This window comes from Notechis scutatus, chromosome 1 (assembly GCF_049901735.1).
Source record: "Notechis scutatus isolate UNSWTSFEM ecotype Mainland chromosome 1, rNotScu1.2, whole genome shotgun sequence".
NCBI lineage: Eukaryota > Metazoa > Chordata > Lepidosauria > Squamata > Elapidae > Notechis > Notechis scutatus.
The window spans coordinates 232,134,791-232,150,193 of record NC_142009.1 but is presented as its reverse complement, the minus strand read 5'-3'; the positions used below and the strand labels follow the sequence as shown (position 1 = coordinate 232,150,193).

Below are 15,403 nucleotides of genomic sequence, written 5' to 3'. Positions count from 1 at the left end.
ATGCATCTCTAAAACCAGAAAATAAAGGCACTTTTAGTTGTCCAGGAGAGTTAGGAAAGCTTCCACCCAGAGGAATATGAACTATTTATTGTCCAAACCTCTATAGGTATTAAGATTTTTGGAGTCCAGCACAAAGGGAATTCAATGTGTCATCAGGACAGTTCTAGCATAGATAAATAGTTACTGAAATAGGCCAATTCAGTCATACACAAAAGGAGGCATATTCCACAGAAGCAGGCTTGGTAAATCTTCTTCTTTGTCATCATGCATATGACATCAGCTGGCTTAGGACCCAACCTTCACATCTTAAGCGCACAGAGGAAAAGTCTTCATGGTGCCAACTATAGACAAGGTGGCTTTGGCACAAGCAAGGACTATGATGGTGCACCTTTTATAAAGGAGTTATAACATAACAATATAATGTAACATAACACAACAAAATAACATAACATGTCAAAGGGGCTTGTTACTTGAGGGACCACCTGTCTCCCACAATATCTGTCTGGTCAATTTAACACACTCTGGGTTTTTTTCATTACTCAATGTTATCTATGAGGACCCTAGAAGTACATACACCTTCTCTGTAGCAGCATCTGCAATGAGGCTCCCATTGGGATCTGGATGGTCCCACTCTGCTATTGTTTAGAAGAGCCAAGGTGACCTGGCTCTTCACTTAGGGCTTTGGTGAGGAAGAGGGAGAACTGTTACTTCATTCCATTCCATCCATTGTACTGTACTTTTATATTTTATAGGTTTTATTGTAATTTCTTTGATTATAAGCCACCCAGAGTCATTGGGTGGTATACAAGTTTAACAATAAACAAACAAATTACCAAAGGGTTTTGATGATTATTTGGAGAGTGTCAGCCCAGTGAACATCCAATTAAACTTATTTACTGCTCATGATGCCTATGCACAGGAATCTTCTCAATGGTTAGCACTGCTTGGGGTTAGATGAGGGTCAAAGGAATTCAAGGGCATTTGGTCTTAATTCAGCTGTGTACACTTTTCTGTGTACTTGCTTCTCCCATCAAACTGCCCTTAATGGAATAAGCTTTTTTAAAAAAACAATCAGAAACTGCCCTCCTATAACTTGAATCTATTTGCCCATGTTCTACACACAGAACTCTACATTTTCTATGTGATACCTTTGAAAGTACTATTACATCTGTCTTTCCTCACAGCTAATCATCCCATTTCCTTCAATCTCTCTTCACAGAACTCAGTTTCTATTCCTAGGACCATCTATGTCATTTTTTTCTGACCCCGTTCCAAATTCTCTGATCCTTGATGCCATTCCACTCAATACCATCCACTCTTAGAGGAACCATGGGTGAGCACACTTTCCATTTCCATTCCCCTAGCAAGCCACTTAATTATCATTCAGCCTATAACTAACTTGCTACAAATGCCATGGAGTATAAATGCTTTGCTGAAATTAAGACGTATTATGCCCATAGCACTTTTAGTTTACTACAGAAATGACTAGGTTTAAGAAAAAAATGAGGTAAGAACAAGTCCTGTCAGACAAATAAAATCATTCTAACGTCTGGTAATAACTACACTGTTTTCAAGATGCTTTGATTTTACTTTTAAACATAGCCTGAATTTCTATACAAAAGCATATAAGAGTATGGGAAATAAGCAAGATTAATTTAAATTCTGAGTGTAGGAAGATGATCGATCTAACAACTGTCTGTTACAATGAATTCCATTACTGAAATACTGAAACTGTAGGATTTGTTGAATGGTATTGAAAAAAGGGATGTACAACTCACCCTTGCTCTTACAACTGTCACAGCATTCCCTGAGTTATATCATGATTTTGGAGCTTGACAACCGGTATGTATTTATGATTGTTACAGTATCTTGGGAGTTGTGTTCCCCATTTGTGATCTTCCCCGGTGGCTTCCAACAAGCAAACTAAATGGGGGAAGCTGGCTTCACTTAACAATATATGATTCACTTAATGACTGCAGTAAAAAAAGGTTGTAAAATTGGGCATCATCACATAAAGATTCACTTAATGATTGCATAACCTAGTGATGGAAGTTCTTGTCCCAACTGTGATTATAAATTGAGGATTACCTGTATTATCCTTGAGAAGTTCCATTTTAAAAACAAACAAACCATATACGAGCTTTTTAAACATAGTTGGGACATAATACAGAGCAATTCAGGAATAAATGAAGTAGAATTAACTCTGAGCAATGCAAGAAAAATGAAAATGTGAGAATAGATGAGCATCAAATCAAAACAAGAAATAAGGACAACAGCAACAGCACTTAGACTTATAGACTGCTTCACAGTGCTTTGCAGCCCTGTCTAAGCAGTTTACAGAGTCAGCCTATTGCCCCCAACAATTTGGGTTCTCATTTTACCAATCTCGGAAGGATGGAGAGCTGAGTCAACCTTGAGCCTTGGTGAGATTTGTTCTGCCAAACTGCAGGCAGCCGGCAGACAGCAGAAGTAGCCTGCAGTATTGCACTTTTAACCACTGTGCCACCGGGGCTCTAATTAGCGATCCCCTAAAATGTGAACAATGTTCCAGCTTTTTGAAGAAATGGGGAGATTCAGAGATTTATCATTTTTCCTCTGAATCTCTGGCAGTGAAGATTTCTAAGTGGCACCATAGTTTCCACAGATACATTATCTTCAGATAAGATAAAGTTTCAGGACACTGCAATGTTTATAAGTATGGGGAAGTTCAGGTCCATTTTACTGAACCATGGGTGGATGTCTTTGGGCAAGCCATTCATTCTCTGCCTGAACTATCTCAGAAACTAGCTGTTGTGAGAATAAAACCAAGTGAGGTCCTCACATAAGTCACAGTTCCTAGAGAAAAGAAATACATAAATAAAATAAATACTAAAATAATTATTAGCACTCTTCTAGGGTAGAAAATTAAGGTAAGAATACAATAGATATATTATGGATTATAAACATAGAGTGTGTCTTTATTGAAAAACAGATGAAAGCCAAGACCTTGCAAGATTTCAGATCATTCTGAATAATAACTGCTGCCAAACTCACTCCACCAACACCTGGAACCAGTCCATGAGACATTCCTGGGAAAGATTTATGCTGAAAGTCAACAAATGTAATTCTTTTAGTCATTTGCTGCACATTCATTTTGTGCAGTGCTCTGTGCACAGACAGCGTGTATTCATACAGTTGCAAGTAAGTTGAACATTCTGTCAATAAACTGACTGAAAATAGCAGAATGCTAATTTTCAACTAAAGAATGAATGTTCCACTACCCTAGTTTTCTTCTCCACTTGTCAAATGTCTAGCTAAATTCAATGGTTTTTGATAGTAAGAAACACAAAACAGTGTTATAACACAACTGGGTAGAATGTTGCAAATTATAGGTTTCAGAAGAATGATGTAGTACAGGCAAATGGATATATATTGGAAAAGTAAAGGTTATTTATTTACTTATTACACATATTTCTATATCCTGCTGCAATCAAAAAGAGTCTTGACAATTGACCTAGAATACAGAAAGACAACCACTTTGCCGCATTGGTAGCAGTGGTGGGATTCAATTTTTTTTGCTACCGGTTCTGTGGGTGAGGCTTGGTGGGCGTGGCAGGGGAAGGATACTATAAAATCTCCATTCCCTCCCCACCCCACTAACCTGATTCCCAGCTCCATTCTCCTGTGCAGGGCAACAAAAGGAGACCCAGCCGAACAGCTGGGACTCAGGAGGCAGAGAATAGATGGGGGCAGGGGCAGTCTGAGATGGTGTTTGCCGGTTCTCTGAACTGGTCAGAACCTGCTGAATACCACCTCTGACTGATGGCCACTAGAGGTTTATTCTTATTTCAGTGCAATTAATGCTTCATGTCTGATTTCACATAACTCCTCACTAATCTATCGTAAGGGTGAAACAAAACACCATTGTTAAAAATTATACTGAGCCACATCAATATGCATGGCTTTTTCTTATTCAAAGATATCAGTTTTAGACTTCCCGTACTACCTATCTTTCATTACTTAATGGATGAACTAAATGCAGTGCAAAAGACTGGCATCTCCATGACATTTTAGAAGAGACACTGGCAAGGATTAAAGTGTTTGAGAAAGAAAACAGAAGGAAAAAAGAGAGTGGCATGTGTTGCACCTATTGTAACTTGTTTATTGTATAATAATAAAATCTTCGATCTAATACAAAGTATTAACTATTCTTACTTTAGTAATACAAATATCCTCTATCACTATTATTCCCCCCCCCCCCAGTATTAATATTAGCTGTGTATAGTCATGAGCTGATGTCAAGAAGCCAACAAAGAAATTCTAATAATTTTTAAAAAGATAACTGTATTAAGTGTCAGATATTTATCTCAATGCAGGAATGTTTCTATTGTATTTTGGTTAATCCAAGCGACCCGGTAAGTCTAGTTTAAGGAGCACATCTCAATGACATTTTTGTCCTTTTCCTGCCCAATAAAGTAAACTGTCATTTGATCAAGGCACCAGAGGTTATCAACCTTCACATGCTCTTGTATTGATTCACAATAAAGTGTGATTAAAAAGTGGCTCATTGCAAACACACTATCACCACTAGAATGAAAAAAATTAAAAGGGCTTTCATTGACTTTGTTGTATCTCAGGAGTTTCCCACTGCTACTCTGTGAAAATGCAAGAATGTTCCATGGAGATAATATAATTCTTGCCTACTTTCCTAACTGGAATGTCTTTGGGGGCAATTTTCGCTATAAACCTGGCACAATTTCTCTGTAGCTAACAAAATAATTTATATGACACTAAACTCTGACTGCTCTTTAGAAGGCCAGATCCTGAAGATGAAACTCAAATACTTTGGCCACCTAATGAGAAGGAAGGACTCACTGGAGAAGAGCCTAATGCTGGGAAAGATTGAGGGCAATAGAAGGGGACGACAGAGAATAAGGTGGCTGGATGGAGTCACTGAAGCAGTCGGCATGAGCTTAAATGGACTCTGGGGGATGGTAGAGGACAGGAAGGCCTGGAGGAACATTGTCCATGGGGTTGCAATAGGTCAGACACAACTTTGCAACTAACAAAAAAAATAATATTCTTGTGAATTATCTTTAACCGGGTGAAACAGTTAAACAGTTCGTGAGGTAACAATTTTTGAACTAAGCTATCTTAAATAGGCTAACTTACAGAATGTGTCAGAATCTGGGACTCATGACTCCTGAGGGAATGAAGTTTGGGAAAGTTGTGACAGCTTCAGTGTTATTGGCGGTGGCTGCACTTCCTCTCCGTGACACATGCCGCAATGCCAGATACCTTCCCTGACCAGCACAGCAACTCTTGCATGCCGCCATACATCCTTCTCAAGCCGTACTGCCCCCTGCATGTCTTCCCTCACCAGGCAATTGCACCACCTCTGCACCTCCACAACCCTTCACCAAAATTTGCCCTTTCCCCAACCCATGCGGCACCTTTTGGGCACCTTCACAACTCATGCCACTCTCCCACCCTCATCCTTGGCAGCACAGCTCCTGTTGTGCACACCCAGGAGGGAGGGAGGGAGGAAGACAATGACAGAATAGAGAGAGAGAGAGAGAAAGAAGGGGGAGAGTGAGAGAGAAGGATGGAGGCAGGGAAGGAAGGGAGGACAGAGGGATGGAAGAAACGAGAGAGGGGAGAAAGATTTCTGATGCTCTCTGCCAGTTTCCCACAAGGAAACTCAATGGGGAGGCTGGCAGAAAATTGGAAGTCCCCCTGCTTTCACTGCTTTTTTTTTTTTTCCCATTTGTGGTCATTCTGTTTCTCTGTTTAGGTAAGAATGTATCTCTGAAATGATGACCTAATGCAGGGATCCCCAAACTTAGCAACTTTAAGACTTGGGGACTTCAATTCCCAGAATTCCTCAGCCAGCATGGGAGTTGAAGTCCACAAGTCTTAAAGTTGCCAAGTTTGGAGACCTCTGACCTAATGGGACATGGGATGTCTTGTTTCTAAAAAACTATAAATGATTTATTTACTGTTTCATAAGAAAATCCATCTTTCCACCCTCATTGTTTACTAGTCTAGGGACAAAAAGAAGAAAAAGTACTTCAATTTTCTATCCATGAATCTATCTATTCACATGCTACCTATCCAGCATATGAAGAGATAGATAAATGGCAAGAACCATTTGTCAATTGCTTAAATTCACATCCTTAGAAACACTAATGCTTTATTCTGCATTTATCCCATTTCTAATTTCTAATGCTGTAGGGCAGCAGTTCAGAATTTGTAGCCACAGGATTCATTTAACAGCAGGGTTGCACTTAATTACATTAGCGAATGTAATTAATTAATTAGCAAATATACTACCTTTTGTAATTAAAGTAAACTTTCGAAGCTATATATAGCAAGCTTCAGAAATGAAAGACAGAAAAAATAAAGAATGGGAATTTTTTATTTATTCTTGTTTTGTTATTCAAGCTTATCATCCCATAAAGCACTTAAAATGTATTTCACATTTTATTTTCTAAAATTAGGCATAAATAACTCCACGTGACATCACTAAAAATTCAAGATGATCGTTTTTCATCAGGAAAAAAAAAAGCTAAAGCTTCTCCTAATTTTATTGCAAGAAACCCAGTATGTATACCGTACATGCCGGCTATGTACGGTATTCCGCAAATCAAACAGGGTTGAGGAATGCAGCTGTCAGGATGCAAATCAGGATGTGCTGCCAAGTACATCTGAAATCTCTCTCTCCCAAAATCAGAGAGGCTGGGCGGAAATTGAAGTCTTCCCACACTTCCCTGACTACAGCTTGTTCAGATCTTGGCCCTTTCAAGCAAGCCACATCACTGAAAAGTATTCCTTTGATCGTAATCCGTAGGAACCTCTAATTAATACTGGGAAGCTCCAAAAAGCTGAAATAGTCCAGGGCATCGAAAGAGAGGATCAACACTTTCACAAAGCCCCTTATTTCTATAGAAGGAGTAAATACAGGTAGCCAGGAATTTGTGCTGAGGTTTTTTCTTCTCTTCTTTTTCTTCTGTCTTGTGCCAGGCCTCAAATTCTTTATCGCTCTCTGTACAAGTTATGGAATTGGTATTTACTACCAGCCTTCAAGATCAGGCTACTTTCAAGAAAATATAATCTTTTCTTTAGAATCTTTTTGTGGCCTGTAATATTTTATATTCTTTCAAATCTCTTCGGAAACTTGGGCTGAGATTTTTTCATTTATAAGTGACCATCAACATCTTGTGGCTGGAACTCTAGTGCAAATGTCTTTATTACCACAATCTGGGAAGTTTTATAATTGTCTCCTTCCACACCAAATGCCTAGATTTTAATACTTAAAATCAAAAGGAGTACTGTATGTATGTAATGTATGCATGCAAGCATGCATATATGTATGTATATTTTAAACAAACAAAGTTTTGGGTTTGTTTATCCCCTGGAGACTGATTTATATTTAAAAAGAGGGGGAACTGAATCCTTCAGTTACCAAACCTCTATGCCACATGGCCAGAAGAAGTACTATTGTAATTATTTAGATTTGGTGGTGGTTGTTGTTGTTTTGTATTTTATTTTTTAAATGCAGGCAACATAAGGTAAGAGAAGTCTTTCCATGAGATCACAGATGAAATGCCCTTGGAAGATAGAAAGCAGCCATAGGAATTGCCATGCTTCTACCTGAAAACAGAAGTCAGGACCGTGATGTGAAGCTTCTACAAGAGGAGGCTGGGGACTTCCAGATTCTCTCTTGTGGACCTCAGCATTGCTATAGGATGACCAACTAGATACTTGATTACTTCTACACTTGATTGTAAAAAATATGATTTTTGTAATAGAGTTGTCAAGGTCTGGAATGCTCTACCTGATTCAATTGTTTCAGCTACAAATTTTCATAGTTGTAGTCACAAATTGACTTTCATGGACCTCACTTCTTATTTGAGAGGTTTGACAAATTTCAACAAATAAAATAAACAAATACTTCCACAAGGCCAAAAAGAAATGTATGAAGTTCTTAACAGACAGGACATACATATTCATTTGATTCTTTATGTTTAAGATAAATTGTTCTGAATGATGCATTGGTGATAAGCCAAATGCTTCCAATTGTCAGTAACAAGTGAGAATGAGTTTCTAGAGATCACACTATGGCCTAAAGGAGTCACAAATAGATGAATTGCTCTTCTTAGGCAAAGTTTTTTCCCGATTTCTGAAGCTGCAGATCATTACAGCTGAGAATAGGGATGGCATCTGGCATATTATATGTATTACATGATTAAATAGAAAATATGGATGAATTTTTTATTTTGATGGGGGGAACCTTCATTACGATAGTTGTTCTTAGCAATCTGACAAAATTCACTTGTAACTCACTTCTAAAAATGAAGTTGCATTATGAGATCATGACGTTATCTTCCTTACCCCTACCCCACCCCCCGTTGTACCATTACTATAGAATATGTCCTCTCCTGAATTAGAAAAATATACTGCTTGATAATGTCAGAGGCAGCTACCTGCAATGTCACCAAAATATCCTTCAATTTTGCTGTATTGAAGAAACATCTAGACAGGGGTGTCAAACTCAGGTGTCATGGTGGCGTCATGTGACATATCGGAACTTTTTTCCCCCTTCACTAAACCGGTCGGGGGCGGGGCCAGCACAGGACGCATCCTTCCCACCAGCTGCGAGTTTGACACCCCTGATCTAGACTCTCCACAACTTTCAATCCCTGCTTATTTAGAGCCCTGAAAGCTCAATGTTAAACCATGATTTGCTAAAACATTTAAGGAAAAAAAAGATCCAACAAATAAATAGCTTAAAATGTACCACTTTTAAATGTAAAGTACACTTTTATTATATTTTAATTTGAAAGTACTACACACTGGATTTTTATTTTATTTTTTACCATCACATACATTTTTCTATAAAAAAAAAAAACACCTCACACCCTACTGATAGAATTGCTTTTTAATTGTTCAGAGGAAGGGGAAGTAAAATCTTTTGCCCTAATTTGCCCTTTGGCTGACACAATACATCAATATCTTACTCTACTCCCATTCTATATCTTGAAGGAACTTAGATAAATTGCCCTCTTGCAAGACCTTGGGAAGGCAGCCCTGGAGAATACACTTTGTTTGGGCATCCCAGGCCATTCAGGGCCAGCCTCTTTCTGATGCCACAGCTGGTTTTCATGTAAATCACTGGCCTTTTCTCTCCAGATTGCCTTATGGAAGGCAGATAACCATCTCATTTTATTTGGTATCACAAAAAGCCAAAGTTCCCTTTCCCCACAAATGGAGACAAACAAGAGATACCAGCTGTCTGGAAATCAAGAGGATTTTTTTTAAAAAGGAGGTCATTCCCAGAATCCATGTGGCTGGCTGCCAGTTCTCTATCACCTTTTCGGAATGTGGGGAGGATATGCAGCATTTTTTTCCCTTGAACATTTGTCTTTCTCTCCCTGTAAACTCTACCCTGGTAAGCTGGCTTTTCTCAGCCTCTTACTCTCACCTTATGTGGCTTCTTTACCTTTCTTATGTCCATATAAAGTCACCTAGATTATTCTCCAGCCTTGGGGTTTGTCTTGTCCTATAAATCATGCACCCAATTTCTTTCTAACCCTTTGTACAAACATAGCACCAACATAGCATAACAATGTAATATGTTAATAATAATGTAATGCAATTAACTGCAGGCATCTCTATGCTAGAGTGTGCATAATTTATTGATATAATTATATTTGTTCACAAAGATGAAACAAACTCATTTGATGCTCAACCTCATGATTCAAGACATGAGTACACAGTAAAGAGATCTTATCCCAATGTCTGGAGGCTGTGAGGGTCAGGATGGAAACAACAGGCTTCAGCTGAATCCTGGCAAGACTAAGTGGCTCTGGATTTTGGGTCCCATTAGCTCCACGACTGGTTACATTAGCCATCTCATTAGATCTAGATCTAGATCTAGACTAGGAATGCTCTGGGCATTATCAGCTAAGGACCTACGTTAGGTGGGTTCCAGGAGACATGCCTTCTCTGTCATGGCACTCACCATATGGAACATTCTTACCCCCTCCGCCAAATTAGATTACTTCCATCCTTTCTGACATTTATTTATTTGTTTGTTTGTCTGTCAAACATGTACAAGATAACAAGTATAAGTATGAACATAAAGAAGAATTTCAAAACATAAACAACATTCCAGAAGGTCCTCAAGATCTGGTTATGTTATCAGGTCTAGAGGTTCTACGGAACCGGAGTCATGCTTAAATGGCTCCATTATGGAGCTGGGTATTTTTATTCTCTCTTTGCCTACTGTTTGTATCTCTGATTTTATAACATTTATTGTTACAGTGATTTTTAATTTTTTTTAACTTGTGGTTCTTTATATGTGTTGTTTTTTTCATTTATTGTAGACCATCCAGAATCACCTTCAATGAGATGGGCGGCTATGTAAATTTGTTTAATAAATAAGAGGCATTGAAATACTATATACATCAGGGGACCCCAAACTTGGCAACTTTAAGACTGGTAGACTTCAACTCCCAGAATTCCTCAATCAGTTATGCTAAGGAATTCTGTTCCTCCTTTGCTGGCTGAGAATTCTGGGAGTTGAAGCCCACAAGTCTTAAAGTTGCCAAGTTTGGAGACCTCCGATATACATATACAAATGCCCACAATGCATTTTAACTGAGAAATAACTGCAGAAAAATAAATAAATGAAAGGGTGTACAAAAACGCATACATTATAAAGCAATCTATCTAAAAATGTGTTAGGAATTTTAAGGCAAACTTTAAAAAAATAAATCCACAAAGTGGTGTTGAAGTGAGATATACCAAATTTTAAAGGTAGAAAAATAGAAAACCAGAATAAAGTTGAGCATCGGATTCCCTACAAAATTATGAGGTTTGAAATGTCTGTTCATCAGCACTATAGCCTTGAGTGGACCCAAGCAAAGGAACTCTGCTGAAACGGCTAGACAAAAGTCATATGATTGTAAATACTCACAGCTCTTTATAATTGGCGTCATACAGAGTCGACCACTTGTTCTGCTGATGTGGCTGCCATTTTATAGATTGGTAGTTGGGATCCAAGTAGGAGGAGCTATTCAAGCTGTCATTATCCTGAATCAGTCCTATAGCAATAGAAAAATTTTGAACTGAAATTTGCCTACATACCTAACAGAAACTATTTTTCCTACTTTTCTATTCTTCACTTGCTATGCAACAAAATCCATAATTTTTTATTTTCTTTGCTTTGCATTTCAATTTACAATCATAATTGGGACCAGAAATCTTGTCGTTAAGCAAGGCATAATTATTGGAAGCTGACTGGGAAGGTTACAGATGGAGATCATGTGACTGCGGGATGCTGCAACCATTGTAAATGCACAACAATTTACAATGTGCCTGATCACAATCACATATCAGTGGGAACACTCCAACAAGGGAAAGCATGAGCGATGGTCGTTAAGTCACATATTTCAGCACCATTGTAAGTTTGCTAAATGAATGGTCATAAGTTGAAGACTAACTGTCATCAGTTTTCTTTTTTCTTTTTACAACTGATGAGACTTTTCTGACTTCCCACTCACAATGCAATTGTACAAAGATGCTCTTCCTGAAAACACATTGCCATTTTGTGATCTTCAGCCTAGATTCTATACCTTGTTCTCCGTGTACTACTTAATAAAAAAAATCTACCTCTTTGGAGCATAAATAGTATCTGGGTACTGGTAATACTGGAGCGGAATAGAAATAACTACAGTACAAACCTGGGGAGAGCGCCCCCTGCTGATGCCAGGGAGGTGTCTGAACTCTGTCAGAGTTGAGGGGCACAGATCCTGTACCTGGCTCCTGTTTTATCATCCCATTGAACATCTGGGCATTGAGAGTGTTTGATGGTGACTCCGAGTGTTTCCTCTTCTTGGCAGGGTGCACTGGAAGACTGTGGAAATCAATCATAAATTACAACAGGCATTCAAAGGAAATGTTTATTCAAATTTAGTCTATGTATGTATGTGTGTATGGTACTGTGTATTATACACACACACACATACATCTTGTATCCCATACATAAAGTTGTCTAGTAGGAAAGACTAAATTAGATTACGAGCCTTCAACTGACAGTCACACTCTGACCTACAACAGAGGAAAAGATTCCAGCCGTAAGTGTACTCCTCTGCTAACTTTCCAACCTTGTTCCCAAAGAACTTACTCTGCTCCATGTTGTTGAAGTAGCTGATGAAGCATCTGCGACTGCTGAGCGTGATGGATGTCACCAGGTGACATGCCTTGTCCTATAGTGAACTGTGGCATCAGAGGCTCAGCCTTCGAGTACATGTCCCGTTGCATGCTGGGATAATGATGGCTGTGCTGCTGCTGGTGTGAATGAGGAGGTGGTGGCGGTGGCAGTCCCTGAAGGTGGGGTGGGGGTGGAGGAGGCAGAGGGGGTGGGGGATGCTCTAACCGTGAAGGGGGAGTAACTTGACACATATTCTCAGGAGTCATAGTTCGAAGAAGGTGAGGATCTAAAAAGAACCAGAAAGATGGATTAATCTAAATGAAAAGTGTCGGTTCCCTGTTTTCAGAAGTCCTAAACTATGATCGATCATCCCATTTTGGCTCTCAGTCAGAACAGCACAAAATAATAAATACAAAATGTCAGTCCAATAATAGAGACATTCCAGGCCTTCTCCTTAGAGTTTCAGCTTTCATTAAAACAGCAAGTAGTTTATCAGCTTTTTCATCAGTAGTTGGGAGCTGCATGGTAATAATGCAGCAATGTTTGTAAAGGGCAATGGTCAGATTTCAGCCCTTTTCTATATTTAAAAAAACTTTAATAGGGGTACTAAGTTTAACAAATGCTCACTGAAGCTATGTTTATTTCTTGCTGCATTTGATACAAAACTGTTAATTTTATGATTCTGATTCTGATTTATCGCTTGTTTCTTGTATGTACACTGAGAGCTTATGTACCAGAGACTAATGCCTTGTGTGTCCAATCACACTTGGCCAATAAAGAATTCTAATTCTAATTCACTCCACTCCACTCCACTCCACTCCATTCCATCCCTTTCCATTCTATTCTAATGTTACCTGATTGCTTGTCATTGACTTTTACAGCGTGACCTTGACTAATCCCATAGCCATAAAAAATGGCTTAGGAGCTGCTTATGGCCCAAGGATTGTGGGTTGCTCATACTCAGATAGATAGATAGATAGATAGATAGATAGATAGATAGATAGATAGATAGATAGATAGATAGATGGATGGATGGATGGATGGATGGATGGATGGATGGATGGATGGATGGATGGATGGATGGATAGGAGTATGAGCAACTCACAGTCCTTGAGCCATAAGCAGCTCTTAAGCCATTTTTTGGTGGCTGTGGTCAAGGTCACACTTTCACACTGCTGAAAGTTAATGACAAGCTATCAGGTAACACAGACAGACAGATAGCACGTACATGTATGCAATTAGTAAAATAGGTACGAACCACATTACTTAATGAGAAATAAATTTAGTTTTCTATCAAATGAATTAGAATTTTAGAAAATAGCTAGTCTGAATATGTGCATGCATGCAAGTTTGTATTCATGCACATCTGTGTCTATGTGCGTCTGAATATTATACAAAATGTATTAACAATTATAGCATTTAAATAAATGTAAATATGTGTAGTCTAGAATAAATGAACTAAAAAAGAATAAGAACAAACATAAAAAATAAAGATTTTAGCAAGTTCAAATCCAGCAAAAACACTATCAGGAAGCAGGTAAATTCATACTGGAACAAACTAAGGAATTTGAGACTGCAGAGAGCCAAACAGAGAAATGTGTTATATGATTGCTCTGATATATTATCCTTCTGCATGATGGAAAAAAGCTAGAGCTACTTATGTTTATATATCATAGGAAATAATGACATTTGCTTATTTCATACTCTGACTTTGTTCTGACTTTGTTTATAGAAATAAAGTTATATAAAATAGGGAGCAAACTACATTTTTTAACTTTATAGTCTCCTACTAATACTCTCTCCAGAAATATATATTAACTATCAGCATCTTTGTAATTATTCTCCATTCAGATTCTAGTTTATTACTGACTATATGCCTCTTCCCATCCACTTTCACTGTTTATTCTCCCCATTCAAAGCTGCATCTATCCTTCAAAGCTGACTTCCTTCTTTTCAGTTCTGCCCTAGGAACTTTTTTTTACCACATCAACATGATTCTATTTACTTCTCATTCCAATGCCACGAATGAGATAAGCTGAGGTCATTTTTAACTGTATTGAAGTTGAAGTAATGTTTTCCACCTTATTCTGACATTATCTAGTGAACGAAAGTTAAATTACTGGCAGTGATTAAGAACTGAGACAGAATAGGAATTAAGGAGGGAACAGCAAATTTAATGTTAACGGTTTTTTGTAACTCAAACTTGGGTGGCTAATTCTATAACTAAGACAATAGTGAATCTGAAAAAGCATGAAATGTTGGATAAAAATACACAAGGATCTAGGCAAAATATTTGAAATAGAAAATTCTAGAAAATGGAATTAATAACCAATCTTTCAGCTTTACCATGTTTGAAATAATAAACAAGTTCGCAAAATGAGCTTGATGGATCCTGTTCAAGGTTTAACTTCAAAGTAGTTCATACAGGAACCATTTTACTCATTTGAGCAAATCATCATGTCTCCAGACCTAAACCCTATTGAGCATCTGTGGGGCATCCTGAAATGGAAGGTGGAGGTTCACAAGGTCTTTAACATCCACCAGCTCTGTGACGTTGTCATGGGGGAGTGGAAGAGGACTCTAGTGACAACCTGTGAAGCTCTGGTGAATTCTATCTATGCCCAAGAAGGTTAAGGCAGTGCTGGAAAATAATGGTGGCCACACAAAATATTGACACTTTGGGCCCAATTTAGACATTATTACTTAGGGGTGTACTCACTTTTGTTGCCAGCAGTTTAGACAATAATGGTTGTATGTTGCGTTATTTTGAGGGAACAGTACATTTACACTGTTATACAAGCTGTATACCCACTACTTTACATTGTAGCCAAGTGTCATTTTTCAGTGTTGTCAAATGAAAAGATATTCTTAAATATTTACAAAATGTGAGGGGGTGTACTCACTTCTGTGATATACTGTATATTATATCGGGGGTGTTTATGCTATGATGCCTGTGTGTATACATAAATACAAATAAAGTGGACTTCAAGCACATTTTATTAAACCACTTTTGTAAGGCAGGCTATAACAAAACAAACATATGAAATAGTGTCCTAGAACCAAACTTTTTATTTAGCAGTGCTGTGAAAATAAATTGGGTAGCTAAACTATCCATTACATGTTTTAGCTCATATAACTGGGATAACTGGGAATGTCTCACTGTTTTGTACTAATCAATAGTACAATGATCAGTGCAAAGTATTAAGA

The 15,403-nt window shown here is 38.1% G+C and overlaps 1 protein-coding gene across 5 annotated transcripts in view; it reads right to left on the bottom strand.

Annotated features, from left to right (window-relative positions):
- Positions 1 to 15,403, bottom strand: part of MYRF (myelin regulatory factor) — a 111,000-nt gene that overhangs the window by 37,205 nt on the left and 58,392 nt on the right. For all 5 annotated transcript variants that reach the window (XM_087950637.1, XM_087950640.1, XM_087950639.1 and 2 more), the window contains exons 5-7: positions 12,170 to 12,482; positions 11,727 to 11,899; positions 10,961 to 11,087 (exon numbers count right to left, since the gene is read on the bottom strand). In XM_087950637.1, coding sequence (XP_087806763.1) covers positions 10,961 to 11,087; positions 11,727 to 11,899; positions 12,170 to 12,482 — 613 coding nt within the window. The remainder of the gene's footprint in view (positions 1 to 10,960; positions 11,088 to 11,726; positions 11,900 to 12,169; positions 12,483 to 15,403) is intronic.